At 48.4% G+C, this 23,583-nt stretch overlaps 1 protein-coding gene across 1 annotated transcript in view; it reads left to right on the forward strand.

Moving 5' to 3' along the window:
- The window catches only part of TMEM132B (transmembrane protein 132B), a 348,373-nt gene that overhangs the window by 178,465 nt on the left and 146,325 nt on the right, over positions 1–23,583 (forward strand). Inside the window, exon 3 of the mRNA XM_078061119.1 lies at positions 12,596–12,742. Coding sequence (XP_077917245.1) covers positions 12,596–12,742 — 147 coding nt within the window. The remainder of the gene's footprint in view (positions 1–12,595; positions 12,743–23,583) is intronic.

Consider the following 23,583-nt stretch of genomic DNA (forward strand, 5'->3'; position numbering starts at 1 on the left):
ACCGAGTCGTTAGCTTCGCCCCTTCCTCCAACAGGCAGCTTCGTGATCTCTTAATTGCGGTCCAGACCACACAGGGCCTTGTGGGAATTCGGATGTGTCTGAACACTGGTGTAACCAGTGAGCTTTAGGCTTGGAACTTGGATGGCTCCAGATTTTGAGCAGGCACCCCCATGGCCATACGGCTTATAGCAAGCGTTGTCCGTGCTTATTGCAGCGACACACGTGAGAACGACAGAGGGGTGTGGAGAGAGGCATGGGGAGGCAGTCACGGAAAGGGGGGTATCAAGGCTGATCTCCAGGTTTCTGGCTTGAGCACTTTGCTGGATGGTGGTTGCTATGGACTGGGCACTCCCCCCGCCTCACTGATATGTAGACACCCTATTCCCCAAAGTAATGGTATTTGGATATGGACCTTTGGGAGGTACATGAGTCACGAGGCTGGGCCCTCATGATGGTGTTCGTGCCTTTATAAGGAGAGACAGGACAGAGCTTGCTGCTTCTCTCTGCTCTCCATAATATGAGCAGGAAGGCGGCAGGCTGCGAACCAGGGGGAGAGCCCTCACCAGGAGCAGAACCCTCCAGCGCCTGAACCGTGGACTTTCCAGGCTCCAGAACTGTGAGAAATACATTTCTGCTGTTTAAGGCGCCCCCCACCCTCCTGACCCACCCCACCCCAGTTGATGGTATCTTGTTATAGCATGTCCCAAACAGACTAAGACAGTGGTCCTTTCCCAAAGATGACGAGAGAAGCAAGATGGTTTTGTTTTTGATTTTTGGTGGGCTGATCTTGAGTTCAGTTCTGAATGTTGAGTTTGATTTTCCTTTGAGACTTCTAAAAGGTGATTTCAAAGTATTCACTCAGCCATGTAGCTGAGACTCAGGAGAAAGTTCTGTATTGCAAAAATAACTCTGGGTCATCACACTGTAGATGGTAGATGAAGTTGTGAATATGGATGTGTGTGTGTGTATTTTGTGGTGGCTGTGAGTACCCACCCAGTTACTGGCAAGTGTTCACAGACAGAATATCCAGGGTGTCAGGGTGAGCCCTCGATCGTGTCTGGGCAGAGAGGAAGACATGAAAAAAACTCACTGTGGCTCACAAAATGCTTTAAATTACTAGACAAAATGATTCTTTATCAGGCATTTGAGAATTTATATCACCAAACATTGTACAAACAGCAGATTTGACAGAAAACGAGTTTAATTCCAGAAAAGGTCAGGTTATTTTTGAGTTATGAATTGAGTTTTTTTATACCTTAGCTTTGTTTATTAACATTTATTACTGAAGTGATGGGTATGACAAAGAGAGAGGATCTTGGATTGTTTCCATAGATTCCTTTTGTTTAATATTTGCTCTCGGTGCTCACAAGGATGGCTGAAATACGGAACATGCTTCCACCATCTGTTCTCTTGTCTTGGATTACCGGCTAACTTTGTATGTGTATCTTCTGTGAACTTTGGGATTTTATTTTATCCTCTGAGTGGCAGAAATGTCAGACCCTGACTCTTTTTGTCTGCACTATTTTTTTTTTTTTAAGATTTTATTTATTTGACAGAGAGAGCGAGAGAGCACAAGCAGGAGGAACAGTGGGGGGAGAGGGAGAAGCAGGCCCCCCCCCCCCCATGGAGCAGGGAGCCCGATGTGGGGCTCGATCCCAGGACCCTGGGATCATGACCTGAGCCGAAGGCAGACGCTTAACGACTGAGCCACCCAGGCGCCCCTGTCAGTGCACTTTCCCTTGCAGATAGAAGAAACCCAACTCAAAGAAGCTTAAAGGGAATTTCCTGGCTCTTATAACTGAAAAGTGCCAAGACAGCCTCAGGTCTGGCTGAATTCAGATGCTCAGACAATGTGGTGGGAAGCCAACTCTTTCCCACCTGTTGGTTTCATTCTCAGGCAGGTGGTGGAGTCTTGCCACGCTTGCTGCTTAGTGAACAGAGAGCTAGGCTCAACTCTCCCCAACAAATTCCGGGTCCTGGTCTATTTGTGAGCCCGTCCTCTGTGGCCAGGGGATGGGATATTTCTGATTGGTGTGGCTGGGTCATGTGGTTTCTCCTCGGACCAATCACTCTCCAGGAGGACATGATACTTTGATTGGCCACCCACATACCGATTCCTGAAGCTGAGTGTGGAGTCCGCTCAAGTGGAACTCCTGCTCTGAGCATGCGCTGCTCCCAGTGGGAAGTCCAAGTGCTTTATCAGGAGAGGAGGCTGGATGCTGGGCCGACCCCACGAGTCTGCCTGGTCTTCTGTGGGTGAGGTGACCAAGGCCGGGAGCTTGTTGGATGGCTCCCCCAACAGCTTTTCTGTACTTCTCAGTCTGTCCCTGAAGCATTTTAGCAACAAGGGATGAATCTTCGGAATGTCAGCATTTGGGGGGCAGGCTGCTTTAGGAAGGGGACATACCTGGGCACTCCTGTCACCACCGCCTGCATGACGGATGCTGTGTGGTCCTTATTATATGCCAGGCTCTGCTCTAAGCATTTCGTACATACTGTCTCCATTCAACCCTTGCTGTGAGGTGGGTACTATTATTAACAGTTCCATTTTCCAGATGGGGAGACTGAGGAACTCAGTGACTTTCCCAAGGTCACGCAGCTGGGGTCTGGTTTTCAAGCCAGAAATGTAGCTTCCAGTCCGTGGTAACTTCACTGTTCTGTCTGTCTGTCTCCTAGGACTGTCCATTTGTCCCACACAGAGCAGCTCGTTAACACCTGATGTGTAACAGGTACTCAGTGAATAGACCTTAAATTAAACACAATACCCCACAGTAGCATTTTGGACCCAACCCCTGAGACTGTATCTACTTTCCAAATCCCTTTCATTTCAGAAACATTTCTGGTTCTTAATTACTCGGCATTTACTAATCCTCGCTTCCCATTAAACAGTATTGCCTCGCTAATTGAACCATGAGAAGCCATTTATACGGCCCCGAGAAAATCTCCATCTCCCTGCCCCTGCCAAGTGTGCTCACGGTGTGTGCGTGGCATTTTATTGCTTTCCCGTCGTCTGTTGGTCAGAAGCAAGTCACGGGTCCTACACGCACTCACAGGGAAGGGATTAGACAAAGTTGTGATCACTGGGAGTTGGGAGATCAGAGTGGCCACCTGGAGTTTATCCACCTCGCCCAGTACGGACCAGCACTGAGACGCGCTGGTCCCCAGACGCGCTCTGGGCTCTCCCCTCAGGCACCTGGTGCTTCGGAGAAGTGAAACCTTTGCTGTCCCCTCACCTCACCTTCTTTATTTTGGCCTTTGTGCCTGTAGAGGATGTGTCAGGTCCCCCAAATTCCTGCTCGCCTGAAACCTTAGGATGGGACCTTATTTGGAAATAGGATCATGGCTGATGCAATTAGTTGGGATTAGTGCGGGCCCTCAGTCCACTGACCGGGTCCTTGTAAGGAGAGGAGAGACAGATATGCGGAGGGGAGGCCGTGTGAAGACAGACGCCGAGAGTGGAGAGAGGCGTCTAGGAGCTGAGGGTTGCTGGCAACCACCAGATGCTGGGGAAGAGGCGTGGACCGGACTCCCTGAGAAGGAGCCCACCCAGCCAGCACCCTGCTTGTAGACTTCCAGCCTCCAGAACCGAGGCTGTTGATTTAAGCCCCCCTTCCCCAGTTTGTGGTCATTTGGAGACTCATACAGCCAGCACAGAGCAGGGGAGACCCAGCAGGAACTTCGGGGGCAGTCCTGTTCTGTTGGATTACCTGTGGAAGGCACTGTGATTTGAGATTGGCCAAGTGTCTGTAAAGCCGAGTCAGGGAAGAAATGATTGTACTGTAGAAGACATCGTTTGGTTGGGGAAACAACATGATTACAGTCTCAGCGAGGCACGGGAGAACCGGCTTCTCAGGCTGAGTGGAGCTTCCTGCAGGGGTGAGCCCACTGGCATTTCCACACTCAGAGCTGCCTTGGCCAGAGTGGAAAATAAATTTCTAGAATTGTAGTAGAAATCGCCGCAAGCTCATTCTTATTTATCATTCTTTCTTGCTGTGAGGGACCCCACTGCTTTGCAAATGGGCTTTGCTGATATCTAGCTATCTCTCGAGGGGTAGGCAAACAAACACAAACAAAATGACAAGATCAAGGCACCTCTTGTGATAGGAACATTGCAATAATTAAAACCATTCTTTTGCTTGTAAAAACGTTAAATTTCTGATTTGTCAAAAGCTATACAAGGAGTTTGCTTAGACTCTGACTTTCCTAGATAAAAGCTAGAATTGAACAGGGAGACGAGAGAGGGGAGATCGCCCCAAGGAGTCAGCAGGCGTTGCTTGGGGAAAGTTCTCTTGTGCATCGAGATCCCTCTTAGCGTGTTCCTATGCTCAGAGCTGAAATTCCGATGTCCTCCAACACTTTGCTCAGAAGGACTATGTGTTTTTCTAGCTCGCTTGTCTGTTTGTCCTTCAGGATGATTCCTGGTCTCTTTCATACTCAGAAGACCGAAAAGATCTATTCTCAGTATCCTGGTTTTCAGCCACTTGGAGAGGAGGGAACCCCCCACCTGTCTTGCGGCCATCTTGGCCGGTCCAGTGTGGTGGGCTCCCTCCCAGACTCTTTTCCCTATCCTGCAGTCTTTTCCGAGTTTAAATCATGGTCTGAAACGAGCTCTCAGCAGAGCCTGACTTTGCCAGCCTCCAGGTGCCTAGTGGGAGATGCATACATCTCTCTCTGGTTGATTGATCACACAGAAAGTGGTTTGCTGAGAGGATCCAAATTAAAAGTATCTTTACAGTTTTCTTGAATCACACCCTGAAAATGCTCCAGTGCCCAGAGCTGGGCTTATCTCAGAGAGTGTGTCGAACACCAGATGTTCCCTGGCATTCCTCTCCTTGACGGCATGTGATCTTCTGGAACGTGTCCCAAACGCTGTTACCCAGTGTTCTGAGGACCACACGTGTCCTCACGGCAGCTTGTTCAAAAACACAGCACTGTTGGGTCCTGCCCCAGACCTAGTGAATTACAGTCTCTGGAGGTTGGGTCTAGATATTTGTAACTAGCAGCAGGTGATTCTGCTGTGCTTGAAAGTTCAAAAACCTCTGGTCCAGCGGGTTCCAATGCCTGTACCTCCTCCCCTGTCCTTGGTGGCTTTTTTTCTTTAATGGGCATCTTCAGTCTTCAAAGTCATATTTGTGGTGCATCCAGAGACAGATGACACCTTAGATAGAGACCCTCCATTCTGCCAATATTTATTAAGTGCCTCCCATCTGCCAGGCCTGGTTCTCAGAACCATGGATAAAGTAGGGAGTAAAACTCATAAAAACACCTGTTCTCCCGAGCTTTCCTCCAGTGGGGGAGATAGCTAATAAGCACGGGAAGCCAAGAGTTTGGGTATTAGTGTTCTGTTTCGGATAACTATGAAAGGCTTACTGAGAAGGTGACATTTGCCCAAACCTGAAGATTAGGGAGAAGTTCCTGCAGGGGTCGGAAGGCACTCGCTGTTCTAGGAACCAGAAGGGAGTAGGTTCCCCACCAATACAGAATGTTCGCATATTTTTACACACATCAAACATGTCTTTTTAAAGAGCATTGCCATTCCAAGCTACAAGAGTGTTAGGAGTTTTTCTTTAATTTGAGAATATTTGGCCAATTGAAAGGAATCTACTGAAACGGGAGCATAAAGTGTCATAGACAATAGTGAGCAAAAGGAACCTTGATGGGGATTCTTTTTTCTTCCTTGAGAAATGAAATAAAAATTATGACAGGTTTATTTTATCTCATATTAAACAAAATTTAGGTTCAGCAATTCCCACTCTGTGCTACTTAGAACAAAGCACGCATTGCCCGTTGACAATTTGTTATTTTCCTCCAATTTTCTACGACTGTGCAATATCGCGTTTTTCATTTCACACCTGACACTGTCGGTAGGATCACAGAGAGGATCAGTTTAGCAGACCTATTCGAGGGCTTCCCCAATTTCCTCAAGAGCTTCACGATGCTTTGCTATTTGAACTGTTCTCTTTTGAAGAAAGGATCCTTCTTGTTGATTTTTTTCCCGTTCACTTGTTAACGGTCAATACAGATCTGTTGAGCGGCCGTTGGTGGACCCCCTCCTGGAATCTCTTTCTCTGTAGCTTTGCTGGCAGTTGGCAATCCTCCAGGTCCACAAGATTTGCAATTTCACTTTGCAGTAGATTTGCATTGCATTTGCACTGTGTTTGTAACTGACAACCAGCAGCACCGGACCAACCCCAAAGGCAGGGATGCGGGAGTGGTGGGTGGGCACAGGTGCGCTGTCACCCAAGGGCATATGTGAGTGGGACCGATCATCTGAGGAGTCAGTTCATCAACAAGTAGTTTCTCATTCTTCCAATGTATTCTTCTCAATGGAATCCCGTAACTACAAGAATTCAGATAAATATTTGTATAATGAAGACCCTATGGAAATATAAATGTAAGTTTTTTTTTTTTTTTGTGAATATCAGAAAGTAGTTGTTATATAAATGAGCCAAAGATGGTCCCTGTGTATTGGCCCCTGTATTGTTTATTTCTTCACAGCAGACTGGGACTTGTTAGCTCAAAATCCTGCCAGCGCCAAACTCAAATCTTTACACATCTGATTGTTATAAATATATCCCAAATAAGCATATTTTTAGCCATTTGGAGGCTGCCTGCTTTGCATACCCTGCAAAAACCCTGCATACCCAACGTCTGTTAGCCGTAAACTCTGGTTATAAGACCCTGGTTATAAGTCGGCTCCGATCCGCAGACTTGCCCATGTGTTGCTCAGTGACGTCAGGTAGACACATAACCGCCCTCTGATCCTCCTGTTTCCTGGAGCTCCCTTGCCCTCCTCCCCTTCGGGGTGCTGGTGGTGCCATATCCTTCGGAAGATCTTACACTGTGAGGGACTCCGTAGCATGCAAGCCTGTCCAAGTGTTGCCCCATGAATCTTGCTGTGTGCTCCTGCCACCTTGTGGTCATACCTTTTACTTGCTCGGCCCCCAGATCCCCGAAGCTCATTATAGCACTTAGACCATTAATAGTTTTCATATAGTTTTAGATATTGTTGTTGTTATACATAACAAGTGTTAAGAATATCACCAAGCCTAAAAACATTTCTCTAAAACACACTTAATGAATATTCAAGACATGGGTTTTTCTGGGCTTAAATTATTCTAACGAATATAATCTAAAATCGGGAAGGATTTGGGCTAAGAACTGGAATTCAGGAACAGTTTTAGGAGAGGGCTAGAACCTCAGTAATTTGCCTTTAGGCTTGTGTTTTTGATACCCAGCATTCATTTCTTCTCTTGTGACTTGAATTTCTTTTTAGGGACCACTTCTTGTGGTTACTGCAATGTGATTCAGATGGGCTTAACTTTATTCTTACTGCAGGGGTGGTAGTTGACTGGCTAAACCAGTGAGCATTGTTAGGCCACCTAGTTTTTTGTCTAAGGTGAAATCCTCAATCTAATTCAGCCAATGAAAACCTAGCTCCAGGATTTTGTTCTGAGGGAGAGAAGCATGCTTTTCCTTTGTGGATGAGGATGTGAGATCTGGAGCTGGTGCAGCCACACTGACCACAAGAGGAGAGTCTGTCAGTGCAGAGGATTAATCCTTTACTGCACATCCACTGTGTAAGCAACCAAATGGCCAAAAATCCTGCCTAGAGTTGAGTATTTAAGTCTAAAGTGGATGGCCTAAGTATAAGACAGAAAGACTCGGTTGCACTCATCAAGCAAGTTTTCTTGTGCCCTGTTAGGTGGTAGATATGGTGGGCTGAAAAGATATAGGGGGAATGAGATGGAGAAGCTGTGGGCCTTTGCCCTGTCTCTAGTCCCTGCTGGGTAGAGACTGGCCTGGAGTCTAAATGTCTTTCTCATTGCTTACCCACAGCAGCTGGAATGTCATTGGTCCCTGGTCCAACCAGCAGGGGTGCTCATCTGGATTCTAAGACCCTTCCCCATCATAGACAAGGTCACAAAGTTTCAGATTACTCTCTGCTCCTCAGAACAAAGGTGGGGACCTCAAGGGGTGGTGGCAGCTGGGGGGAGAACCCCCTCTGTGTGTCCAGGGTGGTGGTGGTCTGACTCATCCTGAGGCCTCCCACTGAGCTTGAGCAGCGGGGAGGTCACATCCAGTGGTAGGTGTTGCCCTGGCTGCAACTTGGCGTCCCTGTTACAGACATGAGGTCTGCTTGCTTTGTTGTGAACTCTATACGGAACTAGAACAGATGTCCAGAAAAGTACACACGAGTGAGCACAGCCTGATGAATTCTCGAAACCCACCGTGCAGTCACATCCAGAAGGAGAAACAGAACATGGCTGGGGCCCCAGAAGTCCCCCTGGGGGCCCCGTCCAGTTACTTCCCCAAAGCGTAACCACAATGCTGACTTCAACCTCAGAGTCTGTTTGCCTGACTTTCTGTAAATGGGATTTTGCAGTGTGCCCTTTCTTGCCCGAGAGCATCGCTGTACATTCATGATGTTGCTTTGGGTGGTGGTAGACTGCTCATTCTTATTTCTGCTGCACGTATTCACTGGTATCTGTTCTGTTCTCAGTGAGCAGTTTAGGCTGTTTCCATTCGGGGCTTCATAGGATGGTGCTGCCATGAACTCCCTTGTGCTCTTCTGGGGAACACATGCATGCATTTCTCTTGGGCATGTGCCTGGTAGTGGAAGTGCTGGGCTATAGATCTACAGAAATTCAGCTTAGGAGATAATGCCAGATAGTATTCCAAAGAAATGGAACCACGTTCACACATTCCAGCAATGCGCACGAGTCAACATAATTCAACACTTGCTATGTTCTCTTTCTGTTGCAGCCCTTCTGATGGGCAAGTGTCTGTTTTTTGTGCTGTACAAGGAGGCTTGCGAGAGTGCATTGCTACCGATAATAATAACTGAGAATAAAAGCTAAGACAAACCCCATGATGCCATGCATCTGTCCTGTGTGGCTCCCAGCCCTAACGGAGACAGTTCGTGTGTGACTGTTGAGCTCACGGTTCCTGTCCTTAGTGGGCATGAAAGCTGACTGTCTTTATGGAAGTTTTGGAAGGTATTTAGCAGCTTGAAAGTCTACTTTCTGGGGGAGGGATGGGCCCTAGGAAGCCTGGAAGGGGGCGAGTAGGTATCTGTTTTCTTGAGACTTCCTCTTGGCCTCGAAATTAACCACACTGAAGTTTCTGGCTCTCTTGTGCTCCAGATCACTGGTGCAGCCTGGTGAGCCTCTCAGGTCTGACTTTGCTGCAGCTCAGGGGAGCTACCAAAACCAAAGGAGACCAGCAGTGCGGGAAGGCGTTAGGGCAGAAACGTTCATGGCATGCTCTGGGTCAGGCAGGAGGTCCCAGTCCTTCTAGGTGGCTTGGGAGGAGGATGGGGATAGAGGAGAAAAGTAATTGTGTCTGGAGCCCTAATGCCAAGCACAGTGCTCGGGTGTGGATGGTGGAGTAGAAATTGAGAGCCAGTGACCCTGCAGGGGAGAACATAGAGATGCCCCTGCTAATGGCCAAACCTGGAGGGCTACCCGAGGCTGGCTGCCCTAGGGAGGGAAGCAGATGGGCGGCTACTGTGATGGGCTCTCATCTGGGCTCCAGGTAAGCAGGAAAAAGTGAAGAAGTCAGACGTCCTCTCGAGAGCATTGCAGCACGTAGAAAAGCATCTGTGGTGCCCCAGGGCCAATAATCCCATCTGAAGGAAACCTTGGGAGGCCACCTTGGTCTGCTCTCTGCCTCTGTCCTCATGCACAGCCCTAGGCACGGGTGTGACCCTGCTGGGTGACCTCTGTTAGTTACAGGTCACCGTCCCAAGCCTGCCTCCCGGCCTCCCCCGTGATCTCTTTAGGACCAGCAAGGACAGTGACAATGGTGAGCACAGTGGCTGGCCTCCAGAGCTGCTCAGACTCTGTCCCTGCTGCTGGTACTTGTGGTCGCCCCTGGTTGGAGGCCTGCTTCTCAGCACTCCCAGGGAGAGTTCGCCCATTGCAATGGCCTCTGTCTCGAAAAACAAAAAAGACCACAAAGGAGGGCAGTGGGGAGGCCGTGGCATCCAGTTGCATGAATCCGTTCAGAGATGCTGAGTCCCTGACGACGAGAGACCTGTGCCTTGTTTTGGATCAGAATCAAAGAAAATAAACGAAAAACCCCAAGGAGAATCTTCAGTGGACATGTTGTGCTCCAGGACTGAAGGAGCGAGAGGGGCCGTTAGGGCTCAGTTAGGAGCTAGAGTGCAGGTCATGGGTCCCCTGGGTCATTTGCCAGCAGGGCGTGGTGCGCGCGGCTCACGGGGGATACCACGTGCATGGGAGCAGGTTTCTAATCCTGGCTCTGCCATCGCCCGGCTCCATGACCTCCAGCTGGCCACTCGGTCTGGGGGCGGGAGGGTGGACATGTGTTCATCTGGACTTTGAGGACAGTAGTAATAATGCGGCCCATGGGGCTGTCTGACGAAGTTGCTCCGTGAGCAGTCGTGCACATGCGACAGAACGTGGTAACTGTTACAATAGCAAGTGCCATCAGAGAGGAGACGCGAGTTCTGGAACGTTCTCTCCAACTGCCCATTTGGCAGCAACATGGAATGGCTGGAAGTGCGGACAGAACAGGACGCCTCTATTCACGGTTCGCATAAACTAATCCTGGGAACATCACAGTGGTGAGAAAGAAGGCTTGGAGGGGGTAGCAGCCTTCGTTCGTGGGCGGGGCAGGAGGGGAGTCGGTCAGAGCTGGGAGGGGGTCTGCGGCTCTGGGGACTTCTCAGGGTGCGCCGGACGCGAGGACCTGCACGAGGAGAATAAGGGAAGCAGAAGCATTTCTTCTCTGTTTAACTATCTCTGCAGGTATTTAAAGCCCCCAATTCCACCCCCCGGGCTCCTCACAGTGGGCAGCAAAGCCAGCGGTTAGGACAGCCCTTGAGTCCAGAATGCTCCCTCCTGTTCCTGGAAATTCTGCCTTTATAAGCTCCCTTCTTTGGGTCTTGGAGATTTTTTGTGTGTGTGTTGATAAATGCTTGTTTATTTTTATTATTTTTTTTAAGTTTCAACCTCTCCTGGGAGGGGCTATTCATTTGTTTCTACACCCTTTTCTTTCTTTCTTTTTTTTTATTGAGGCAAAATCAGGTAACATACAGTTGGCCGTTTCCCAGGGACCAGTTCAGTGGCATTTAGCACATTCGCGGTGCCGTCTAGTCCCGATCAAGTCTGTTAGTCTAGCGGTTAGTCTAACGGTTACTGCCCCTTCTCCCCCAGTGCCCCCGGCCCCTGGCAACCACCAGCCTGCTCTGTGTCCCCACGGATTCGCCTCTTCTGGACCTTTTACATAAATGGAATCACACAATACACGGCCTTTTGTGTCTGGCTTCTTCCATGTTGACTGATGTTGTCAAGGTTCATCTACGTTGTAGTGGGTGTCAATGCTTCATTCCTTTTTATGGCTGAATCGTGTTCCTTTTCTTTTTTTTAAGATTTTATATTTATTTGAGAGAGAGTGAGCAAGCAAGAGAAAAATCGAGAGAGAGAGCACAAGCGGGGAGTGGGGCAGAGTGAGAGGGAGAAGCAGACTCCCCGCCAAGCAGGGAGCCCCACATGGGGTCGGGACTCCATCCCAGGACCCCAAGATCATGACCTGAGCTGAAGGCAGATACTTCACCGACTGAGCCCCCCAGGCATTCCTATCACGTTCCTTTTGATGTACCTGTGGTAAAGGGTGCCCAGGGCCTCACTGGGCAGTGCTTGTGGGTCCACAGGCCTCTGGGAAGCAGAGGGACGTCATGCTTCCTCCCAGCCAAGCACCTGCCAACCTTGTGCTGTATTTGTTCCTGGGCTCAGAAGTCCAAGCACGTCCTCTTGCTCTTACGTCTACCTGGTTAAGGCACGGCGAGCAGAGGGTGCTCCATGGCTCTGTCTTCCTCCTGATTGTTCCCCGGACATGTCCCCAGCTCAGGCAAGTCCCAAGGCTGCTATCCAAGAACTTGAATGATGCTCCGGAATCCTCTGTTACAGAGCAGGAGACGCGCTCTGGTTAGTCGCAGCAGAGGGTCATTTGAGGAGCAGGGAACACATGGAAAACAACCAGGCTGTGAGTTGGCCTTTTCTCAGTGCCGGAGTGCCTGGGTCCTTGGGTTCTTCCTTGGGGAACTGTGTTCTGCCAACGCCAGACCAGGCATTCCCTGGCTACACTGTCCTGCCTGGATGCTGTGTGTATTTTTCTCCCGACGACGGCATGCCCCATCGTTCCCTTCTCCCCGTGCGGTCAGGGCCGCCCCTTCCTCCTCGGTCCCCTGGGCTTCCCCTGCCCCCCGGCCGTGTGTGCTCCCTCCACCTCATGGGGACCCCCCTCCATCTCTAGGCGAAGAGCAGGGCAAGCGGATTCCATCCACGCCCGCCCAGACACACCTGCCTCACTTCCATCACTCGCGGCCCCCGAAGCAGACGGTGATCTGGTTCCCAGCGCGTTGATGCAACAGAACACTGACGCGCTTGGCCAAACGCCGGGGCTCCTGCTTCGGGGCGCTCGTAAAAATAACAGGACCCTTAGTTTGCAAAGGAAAGCCATTTGCCGCCTCTCTCCCCTGCGTCTCCCAGAGGAGAGGGAAGATGTGCTCTGGTTCCATCTTTTTTACCACTTGTCTTGAACTGTACGTCTTTTTCCTACCCCACAGAATTAAGGCCGCAGCCGGTGTGAGAATCTCGGCCGTGCGCGTCAGCAGCGAGCAGCAGTGGGCAGTCCAGGAGGACATCGACAGCAGCAGCGAGCAGACAGCGGCCACCCTCACCTGTGTGGGCCACCACCCGGACACGCAGAGCAGGTGAGCGCCCGTGTGCCCGGGCGCAGCCGTGGCTGTGGTGGGCTGGGGTGGCTGCGAGAGCGGACAGCGGAGTAATGTGCGCATAAACGGGGTGATGCCTCCGCCTTTAGTGGGCCGTGTGTTCCTCTCGCTCGTCAGCACTGCTCAGCCGTTCGGCTTCCGAAGGGCTCCATGATGGGGCTGCGCCGCCGGAGGGGGCTTTTATTCTTTGCGCTCTCTGTACACCTATGGCCCAATTAGGTGAGCAGTCTCAGAAAATTACCTGAACTCACATATGCACGGGCTTTGAGAACCGTACTTTAGGAATTTATTATTATTATTGTTATTGTTTGCACTGAAGACTGAAGAATGAAATGAGGACCATAGAAATGATCTAAGAGGCGAGGGGGAAATGTACCTTTTTATGAGCAAGCAGAGGGCGGCTAGGGCGACGAGTAATTGTGTCTTCGTGCTTAAATGCAGTGATTTTGCAGATACCACGCGTGGGTATTTGCACATGGAGTCAGAGTGGGAGGTCAGGTGAGCTTGGTGTTGCCAGCACACACCTGTCCTCTCCAGCTCAGACCCTGGCCTTGGGTTTCATGGGGCTGCGGAGGGAGGTCATTGCTAGTCACCGTGCATCAGGACCCCAAAAAGGCAGAAGGAGCTGTCTCCACTGTGGTAACAGCCTTTTCTCTCAAGGAGTTGGGCCGAAATGAGCCCCTGGACATGTCACCCAGCCCCCGCCTTAAAACCACAGTGGCTCCCACTTCAGCCAGGATGAGACTCCAAGGCCTCAGCTTGGCAGGCGAGCCCCTTGCAGATCTCTGCCATCGTCATACCCTCTTCTCTTTCCTCTCCCCTCTAGTATTTAAACTCCACAATGTTAGGCCCCCGGGGGGTACTCTGTGATCGCACGGGGGTGTGGGCGGGTGGCTGGGCTCCTGAGGCTCAGGGAGGTTGGGTGGAGCTTGCCTCCTCCAGGGGAGTCCTGCGCCGAGTGCTCCCTGCCTCGGTGACCCCCGCCAACCTCGGCTAGGACCATGTCCTCCCTGCTTCCAAGAGCTCTTTCAAAGGGAAGGCAGTGAGAGGTCACGAACCTCCTGTTAGGAATATTGACTACTCCAAGCTCAACATTCTGATTATCCTGCTTTCCCTCCCTCGAAAGAGCTTTTCATCTGCAACCTCGTGTGGCCCATGGTTTCCCTGGAAATCTGTCCGCCCGCTGAGCGTTCCCACACCCTGAACTATCAGTATACGGAGAGAGCCTAGGATTCTTATATTGGCTCAGGTGCTTTCATTCGCAAGTACTGAGATACCCACTGAACGTGGCCCCTACAACACGGTTTTACCGTCTCACCTGGCAAGAAACTTAAGGGCGGGCGGTTGGCGGCTGGAAATCTAGCAGCACAGATGATGTCACCCAGGTGTGTCCTGTCTTCCGCTCTGTTGTGCCCGGCTCACTGGCTGTCATCCTCCCTCTAGTTTGCTCGTGGTCACAAGGTGGCTGCAGCAGTTCCAGGCATCACCAGCTCACCCAGTTGTTCATGAACACGGGCAGGGAGCCGCTTCTCCTGTGTATCTCTTTCTTATCAGGAAAGAAGACCTGGAAGTTGTCTCTTCAGATCTCGGGGAAGCGGTGGGCCCCTGCCTTTGCCCAGGAAGTGGTCTGGGAAAGTGAACACCTGGCACTATTTTGGGGAGGTGTCCTGGGGGGTGGTCTTTGTTATCAAGGAAGAAGGGCAGGAGGATGGTGGTCAGCTAGTGCAACTGGCCACACTCTTCAAACCTGGTGCCCGCCAAGGGTTGTGGCTTCCTCTCTGTTTTGCGCTTGGGCCCAGGCTCCCTCTGGGTTGCTGGGGGTGTTGGTCAGCTGGGCTGTGTTGTTGGATGCCGCATGATGAAGCCCAAGCATGAAGGGGTGTTGGGTTCCTCATGCTGATGGAGACGCGCAGAGGGGCTGCTACCAGGGATGACGTCTGGATCCAGGGGCCCAAGCGGCATCCTTAGCGACCTGTCCCCTGTCTTTCCTCTGGCTTGGCAGCATCTCTAGCAGGATCTTCCCTCCTGGTGGCAGGTCAGCCACCAGCAGCTCCCAGTGTCCATCCTGCTGGTGTGGTCACTTCAGGGAGGACGCCACTCTTCCCCGTCAGGTCCACTGGCTCTCTTTGGCCCAGCCTGGATCATGGGCCCACCAGACCAGTCACTGTGGCCAGCCCACCTGAACGACGTGGCTTAGAGGATGGGAGATGTTCTGGGGGATGGATGCTGGGGGTGGGGGCAGAAACAAGAGGGGCCTTGCGGTTACCACAGTCCTGCATGCTGGAGGGGTCTGAGTGGGATGCCTCGACGTACACCCTCTGAAATCACCACTTGGGTATACATCTTGGGTATAGATCCTCCTTGACTCATAACAGGGTGACCTCCAGATAGACCCATCATAAACTGAAAATATCATGAGTCAAAGATGCATTTCACACACCTCACCTAGCGGCCACCACAGCTCAGCCCGGCCCACCTTCAACGTGCTCAGAGCACCGACGTGAGCCTCCCACTGGACAAAATCACCTGACTAGGCATTGACGGTGACAGACGATGCAGGTGGCGTCTGTGACCCTCGTGATCGCATGGCTGACGGGGAGCGGCGGCCGCTGCCCAGCATCACAGGACAGGATGGGACTGTGGATTGTGAGCCCGCGACAAGGTCTAGGTTCAAAATTCCAAGTACGGTTTCTACTGAAAGCATTGATCGCTTTCACGCCATCGTCCAGTCGAGCAGTTGCACGCCTGTCAAACCGTCCTGAGTTAGAAGGGTCTGTGTGAGGGCAGAATCCGTGCTCTATGGGTAGGAAATTGACTTCTTGAAATATTTGATCAAGTCGTGCTCTCTTACATTGAAGAAAAAACATAGGCTGTGGTGATCACTTTTGGCTCTGTGAGAATCAATTTTGCATTCTCTTTAGGAGAGAGAAAAAAATTGCAGGAGAAGACAAGTCGTTACATAAGCAGAGTTACATAATTATGAGACGCTCTCCTGTCTAGCATCCTCCTTCTCGTCCTTCACTTCAGTGTTTGACCTCCCTGGGGCTGGATGAAGGACAGGGGTTGATACTTTGGTATGACAATTTATACTTATCTAATATCCCTCTAAAATTCATTCCCTAATCTAAATAAATAATTGCTTCTCTTTGTACTTTTCTATTGAATTGTGATGTCAAATGAGGTGTGAAATACAAGCTCATGGACCGTGTTTGCCGGCTAACAAAGTGAATATATGAATATATCCCTAACAAAACATCCCTCAGAAAGCTGTAATCTCTGAATTGTGACAACCTTGGGTGGAATAGAGTTTTTAATAGAATATAATGTACAAACTGCCTGAAATTCTGTGATAAGAATTAAAAATGTGTCGTATGGGAAGACCCAACGCGCTCAGTGAGAAAGGCAGTAAAGGTCCTAATTTAAAATATTTTAATGAACGCTCATTGTGAGGAAATGTGAGTAATAAAGATGAAAACCACAAGATAAAGAGTAGTGTTACCAAAGGAGGAGAGAAGAGATTAGAAAAATAAGCAGATTTGAAAGTGTTTGGAACAGATAACAGGGCAGCAATGGAAACGGAAGGTAGCTGGCAGGTGGTTTGCATGGGGGCCAGGTGGGGTCAGAGACCTTGAGGCAAGGTTGCTCCTTGAATGGTTTCTGTCTGGTCGTTGGGAGCCAAACCTCAGCGAAAATAAGCTACAACTTTTTCTGTGGTCAGAAACCACAACACAGAGTTCATTCTCACCTAAACATTGGAGAAGAGCTTGGGGGTGCACACGGGAAAGGGGAGTTTGTGCCTCTCCATAGGATAGAAAAGCAAAAGCCCCCAGATAGATTTCTTTAAAGAAATCAACACACCCCACATTGTTGTAAACCCAGTTCAAGGTGAAATCAAGATCAAAGTCAGATGTTTACTGTGGAGTGTTACCTTGTTGGAAAATCTGGAACCAATCTTCCAGGAGTTTTCCTTTGCCTGCTCTCATCCAGAAAATACTGGGCAAACAAAGGGATCGCCCTTCTGAATAACCTAACTCATTGCTTTTTCTGAAATTCGGCCGTTAGACGTGAAGCAGCGGTGCTAGCATGACTCACTGTCATGTATCATTACGTGGATTCAGGAAACACAACCAGGATGAATAGTTCGCTGCACTTCAGGATTCTTACTTACTTATTTTTTGTTGGAAGACAGACAAAGACAGTTCAGAGGTAGCTGCAGCCTCCTCTGTCTCCAAGTATGAGCAGTGTTTCCTACCTGACTCCGTTTATGTTGGTTTCTTTCCTTCTCTAGAAGTTTTCATGACAGGTAAAGATAGAACACACAGAACATTTTAGTGTGTCTTTGAGGACAATTTTGTGTGATTCTGTTGTCCATTGCTTAGTTTATTTTAAAAGATGGATTGAAAAACCCTACTTATTAGGTGCCAGATATCATTGTGAGTCTTTTAGGAAAAGTATCTTTTAAGAGTCGGCAATGTTAGAGCCCCATGAGGCAGATAACTGGCATGATTGCTGCTTAACAGATGTGTAAGCTGACCAGTTTAGATGACTTCCCAAGCTCTCTGGGCCAGTAAGTAGCCAAAAACAGTCGGACCTTAGAGTCCACGCACTTATCTGAGCCCCCGGCCGTGCCTGCCTGTGGGTTCTTCCTTCGCCCTCATTCAGCGTTCTTGTCCAATCAAACTGAGAACTCGGTGACAGCTTGCCCACGGGCCTGGCAGGCCATCTGGCCGGTGGCTTGAGGGGTAGCCCCTCAAAAGATGTGCACACATCCTCACCACAGAACGTGTGAATGTTTATTTGGGAAAAAGGATCTTGGCAGAGGTAATTGAAGAATCTTGAGATGAGGAGATTATCCTGGATTGTCTGGGTGGGCTCTCAATCCAATGACAAGTGTTCTCGTAAGACAGACATGGAGGAGAAGGCCATGGAGATGGAGGCAGAGATTGGGGTGAAGCGGCCACAAGCCGAGGAAGCCAAACAATGCCTGGAGCCCCGAGAAACTGGAAAAGGCAATGAACAGATTTCCCCCTAGAGCCTTAGGTGGGAGCGCGACCCTGCTGACACCTTGATTTTGGAGCTCTCGCTTCCAGAACTGTGAGAGAATAAATTGCTGTTGCTGTAGGCTATTAAGTTCATGGTGATTTGTTACAGCAGCTGTAGGAAACTAATACAGGGGCTTAATGATTGCTTGCTACATGGATAAATCAAGACTTCTCAATCCTGGAGGCATGTCAAAATAGCCTGGAGGTCCTTAGTAAGCACACATTCCTTAGACCTGACACCTCGGTGGGTCACAGGCATTGATACATCACGTAAAGACTCTTTAGGTGATTTTTTTAAAAAAGATTTACTTATTTGAGAGAGAGAGAGAGAGAGAGAGTGAGAGCGCATGCAAGAGAGAGCGTGCACAGCAGGATGGGCAGAGGGATAGGGAGAGAGAATCTGAAGCAGACTCCACGCTGAGCGTGGAGCCCGACACGGGGCTCCTTCTCACGACCCTGAGATCATGACCTGAGCCGAAACCAAGAGTCGGATGCTCAACCGACTGAGCCACCAGGCGCCCCTCCAGGTGATCCTAATGTGTAGTCAGAGTTGGGAATTAGGAATGAATGGGATGTAGGAATGAATGAAATAGTAATGAATTCAAACACCATAGGATTTGAATTTTAGGATTAGAAAATAGTAGATTTAGAAACACACAATTGTAGGTTTATAATAAAATTTGCCACTGGACGCCTCTCAGTACCAGCTGCCAGGATGGTTCAAAACCAGGATTTAGGTATAGAAACATACCATGCCCTGATCTGTCTGTAATTCATGCTACAAAGTGGTAACAGGGTTTGCCTATGGGAAAGGAAGGGCTCCTCCCCCACTTCCAAAAAGAGATCAGGCTAACCAAAGAAAAGAAAAAGAGAAATATTTTAGAAACGCCACCTCTTTTCCCAGCCAGTGTGAAACTCTTTGTGAATTTATGGTGCTGGCCAGTTTTGGCATAGATCTTCTTATGTCAAAAGTAATAGATGTTCAATTAAAATTTAGAAGATACACTGAATAAGATGTAGAAGATAAAAACCATCCCTGAACCTATGTATGATTTTGATGAGTATATTCCTGTGTACGTGTTTGCATGTATGCGGCTATACACAAATACGATATTTTTGTCAATACTAGAGTTTGTTTAGCATTGAAAGCAGTTTTTGTAACAATGTAGAATAAATATATGGCAACATCTCAGGTTGTTAAATATTTGAAACAATAATTATCAGCCCCTTTGAAAAACTAATGAAAGGGGTGGACTCTCTTTCTCCCAAAATACAAGTACACATAAACAACTTTTTCCCAACAATTTAAAGATTCACGGAGCCTTTCGATGAACCTGTAGTTTTAAGTGTAATATTTAATAGCGGTATAATATTCTATTGATATTATAGATCCTCTATTTACCATGTTTCATTTTTCCCCCCTTTTCAACATTCCTTTTCAACATTCTTTAAAAATGTAAAATGTCTTTTGAGTACTTTGGTGGTCAGTCTTCAGGAGAGAGTGCTAGAAGTGAATGGGTCACAAGACATGATGAAGTTTTAAATTTTTGATGATTTGGTGAAAATTTTCTGCTGGTTGGCACCGGCAGCTCTGTGTGGGAGTGCCCTGCTCTTGGTTCTTTTGCCAGCACGGGGCAGTCATTGCCTCAAAAGGATAATTTGATAGCTGGAATATGGCTGTGTTCTTGTAGGCTTAATTTCCAATCACCTGATTTTTGGTGAAATTTGAGTTTTTCCCCATGTTTGTCTGCAAGCGTCTTTCCCTACTTTGTTGTGCTTCCTTTTTTATTACTATATTGTCACTCTAGCAATGTTTTAGGTTTTGTGTGGTCAAATCTAGTCATTATTGTTATTCAAGTGAAGGACTCCCGCCTGGAGGAGGGGGTGGCCTGGGGTGGAGCAGGATGCCTGAAAAGCCACCCATCAGCCTCGCCTCTGAGTGATGTCAGAGGAGACCAGAGCCAGCCCCCAGCACAAGTGGTAAAGATAGATTTCATCTGGAAACCGTTGCAAGAAAGGGAAAAGAGACCTCCGTGTAACCCGTAGAGATGTGGGAATTTATAGCCTAGGAACAGAGTGGGGGTGGGGTGGGGTCAGTAGATGGTGCAGGACTGAGAGGAGTCATCCTGGGGAAGAGGGCCATCCTGGCCAGACCAAACCAGATTCTTGCTGAGGTCAGGCCACAGTGATCAGACAGCAAGGGTGGGGATAAGGAATTGGGTTAGAATATAGAGAATGAGCAGATATCAGGAGAGGAGGTATATTCTCTCTAAACTGACTCAGCAGGATCCTTGCTATAATTGGGCTCTAAAGGTGTGGCAGGGACGTGGAGGGAGTGCTCAGAGGAGCCCACCCACAGTCTGGTTAAGGAGAGAGTCTGTCCATGACTGTGTGCAGCAGAGCCCCCTCCTGACCTGGCAAAGCCAGGTAGTGTGAGTGACCGCTGAACCTTTGTCATCTTAGGCCATTGAGGTTTGGGCTTCATTTGTTACCAGGCATAACAAAGTCTATGCTGACTGATACAAAGAGCTTTCAAGTACACATTTCACACATAGTAAGACTTTTCTGAGCACTTGTAGGTTACAGAGCAATTGAGCAGAAATTATAGGGAATTCTCAGCTTTCCCCATTATTAACATCCCCATTAGTGTGGTACATTTGTTTCAATTGATCAGCTAATACTAATACATTCTTCTTTAGAAAGGATTTTATTTATTTATTTATTTATTTATTTATTTATTTATTTATTTATGAGTGCGAGCAGGGAGTGGGGCAGAGGGAGAGGGGGAGAGAGAATCCTAAGCAGACTCCCCACTGAGTGTGGAGCCCGATGCCAGGCTCGATCTCACGACCCTGAGAGCATGACCTGAGCCGAAATCAAGAGTCAGATGCTTAACCAACGGGGCCACCCAGGTGCCCTCTGATATATTCTTTTTAACTAAAGTATGTGGTATATAGTAGGATTCACTCTTGGTGTTGTGCATTCTGTGGGTTTAGACAAATACATGATGTGTGATGTGTGTCTACCATTCCAGGATCAAAAACAATAGCTCCTTGCCCTAAAAACCCTCTGTGCTGCACCTATTTATCTCTTTCTCCCTCCTCCAGAATCCCTGGCAACATTGATCTCTTTACCGTCTCCATTACTGTGTTTTTTCCAGAATGTCATGTAGTTGGAGTCATACCGCCTGTAGCCTTTCCAGACTGGCTTCTTTCACTAAGTAATATGCATTTAAGGTTACTTTGAGTCTTTTCATGGCTTGATCACTCATTTATTTTCAGCACTGAATAATATTCCATTGTCTGGATCTACCACAGTTTATTTATCCATCACCTACTGAAGGACATCTTTGTTGCTTCCAAGTTTGGGCGATTGTGAATAACGCTGCTATAAACATCCATGTGCTAGTTTGGTGCAGACATAAGTTTTCAGCTCTTTTGAGTAAATACCAAGGAGTGTGATTGTTGGATTGTATGTAAGAGTACGTTGAGTTTTGCATGAAGCTGCCAAACTGTCTTGCAAAGTAGCCTGCCACTGTGCATTCTCGTCAGTCGTGAATAAGAGTCCACTGTTCCGCGTCCTCGTTAACACGGGGTGCTGCTGTGTTCTGGATATTGGCCATTCTCATAGGTGTGCAGTGGTATCTTATTATTGTTTTAATTTTCAATCCCCTAATAACATGTGGTGTTTAATATCTTCTCATAGGCTTATTTTCCATCTGTATATCTTCTTTGGTGTGTGTTCAGATTTTTTTTGCCCATTTATAAATTGGGTTGTTTGTTCTCTTACTGTTGTGTGTTAAGAGGTCTTTGTGTATTTTAGATACCACTCCATTATTGGTTATGTGCTTTGCAAATATCCTCTTCCAGTCTGTGGCTTCTGTTTTCATCCTCTTATTCAAATAAACATTTTGAGTAGTGATCCCATCCATGTCTGGAATAATTTCCTAGGTTTCAAGGTGACTATATTTAGGTGACTCAGAAGTTCCCCTAATTCTCAAGATGGCTGGTTTGGGGCAGAAAAATCCATATTTGGGTGTTCTGATGTGGTTGGAAAAAACCCCATGTCTTACTTTATGACTCTGAGTCTTCCTACTGACCAGGAGGGCCTCGCTGGTTGAGGATGTCATCCCTGGCAATTTACAGGCTCACACAGCTCATTCCTAGAGCGCCCCTGTGGCCACCTGTGGCCTCTCCCCACTAATCCATTCTGCCACCAGCTGCCAGACTAATCTTAAAACACCATTTTCTTCCAGACTTCATGGCTCCCTATTGCCTATTGCCTGTCTCAGCAAGTGTTTGCGATTGGCTAGCTTTTACAGTCCTTTTTAGAAGCAGGGCTCTGTCAGGATGCTCAGAACTCTGCAAGAGTGGATGCTGAGACAGCCAGGAGGGGCCCTCTGCGCCGTAATAGGTCAGGAGACCAAGGGCACTGGAATAAAGAAGAGGACACAATGGATTCTATAGGGAGGGATCCTGGAAGTCATGTCAGAGGCGGTGACATTGGAACTGGTCCTTAAAGGATGAGTAGGAGTTTAAAAGTGTTTAAAAATAAACATTTCTGGAAAGGTGACCTATTACACCATTCTTTATATAATATTAACACTGTATTGTGTTAGACTTCCAGAATTGTCTTTAATGCAACAATTTGATAGTGGTTGGATAGTCTTAGGGTATGGAGCTTCTGTGTTGGGTGGACCTGGATGGGATACTTTGAGTAGTCTAGGAGAGGTGCCAATGTGGGAAGCATTTTCAGGGGTTATTGGAAGCAGATCCTACCAAATACAATGCCTATGCTATATACTACCGCCCTTAAATATCAGAATATCCCTGTGAAGAAGATAGCACTATTAGCCCCACTTCCAGAGGGGGAGAGTGAGGCTCAGAGATATTAAGGGCCTACAGCTGCATAGCTGTGACTGTGGGGCCTGGGATTTGCACCCAGACTTCAAGATTCCAGAACAGTGCCTGCCACACGTTCGGCACTCAGCAGATAAATGTCAATAATTCTAAGCTCAGGGGTCCTTTCTCAGCACCAGAGTTACCTCCAAAAGAGAAGGGGATGGTGCCAAAGAAAAACACTGCCCAAGATTTTGGTGCCTTCTCCAGATCCCCAATATAAGCTACTTTGTTCAAGGCTATGGGAAGCTCAGCCTTAATCGCCACATTGCCGGTTTCATGCATTGTAGGTCCTTTGTGAAATAGGAATGGAGAAGAGAGTTTCTCTTAGAAATTCCAAGTGTCGTTTAGGTTCTGACATGCCCTTTCTTACTGAGTGCAGATTTTATTTCTCTTGTGAGATTTAGCTTTTGTAGTTCGCTTATGCAGGCAGAAATGGAGCCAGAGGAAATTGGAGGTTTTCTTTACAAAGGTCTGCCAGCATGGTGGTTTTAAATCGGAGCCCTGACACCAGATTTCTGATGGGCAGTTGATGAAACCAACCAAGTGGATTTAGACAGTTCACCCAGGGCAACAACAAGAAGGACAGGCCAGCTCCAGGATCCAGGACTGCTGAGAAACTTTCAACATCTCTCCCTTGTGAAGTCTACATTCTAGTGGGATGAAACAGACAACGATAAATGTTTACTCTTAGGTGGAGGGAAGTCCTAGGTAGCTGAGGTCATAATGGAGTGGGTGGGCCCTCAGCCAGTATGACCAGTGTCCTTACAGAAGGGGAAAATGCGGACACAGACACACACACAGGAGGAGTGCCATGTGGCGGAGAAAGCAGGGATCAGGGTGATGCTTCTGGAAGCCAAGGAACACCGAAGATTGTCAG

Source organism: Halichoerus grypus, chromosome 13 (genome assembly GCF_964656455.1).
Source record: "Halichoerus grypus chromosome 13, mHalGry1.hap1.1, whole genome shotgun sequence".
Taxonomy (NCBI): Eukaryota; Metazoa; Chordata; class Mammalia; order Carnivora; family Phocidae; genus Halichoerus; species Halichoerus grypus.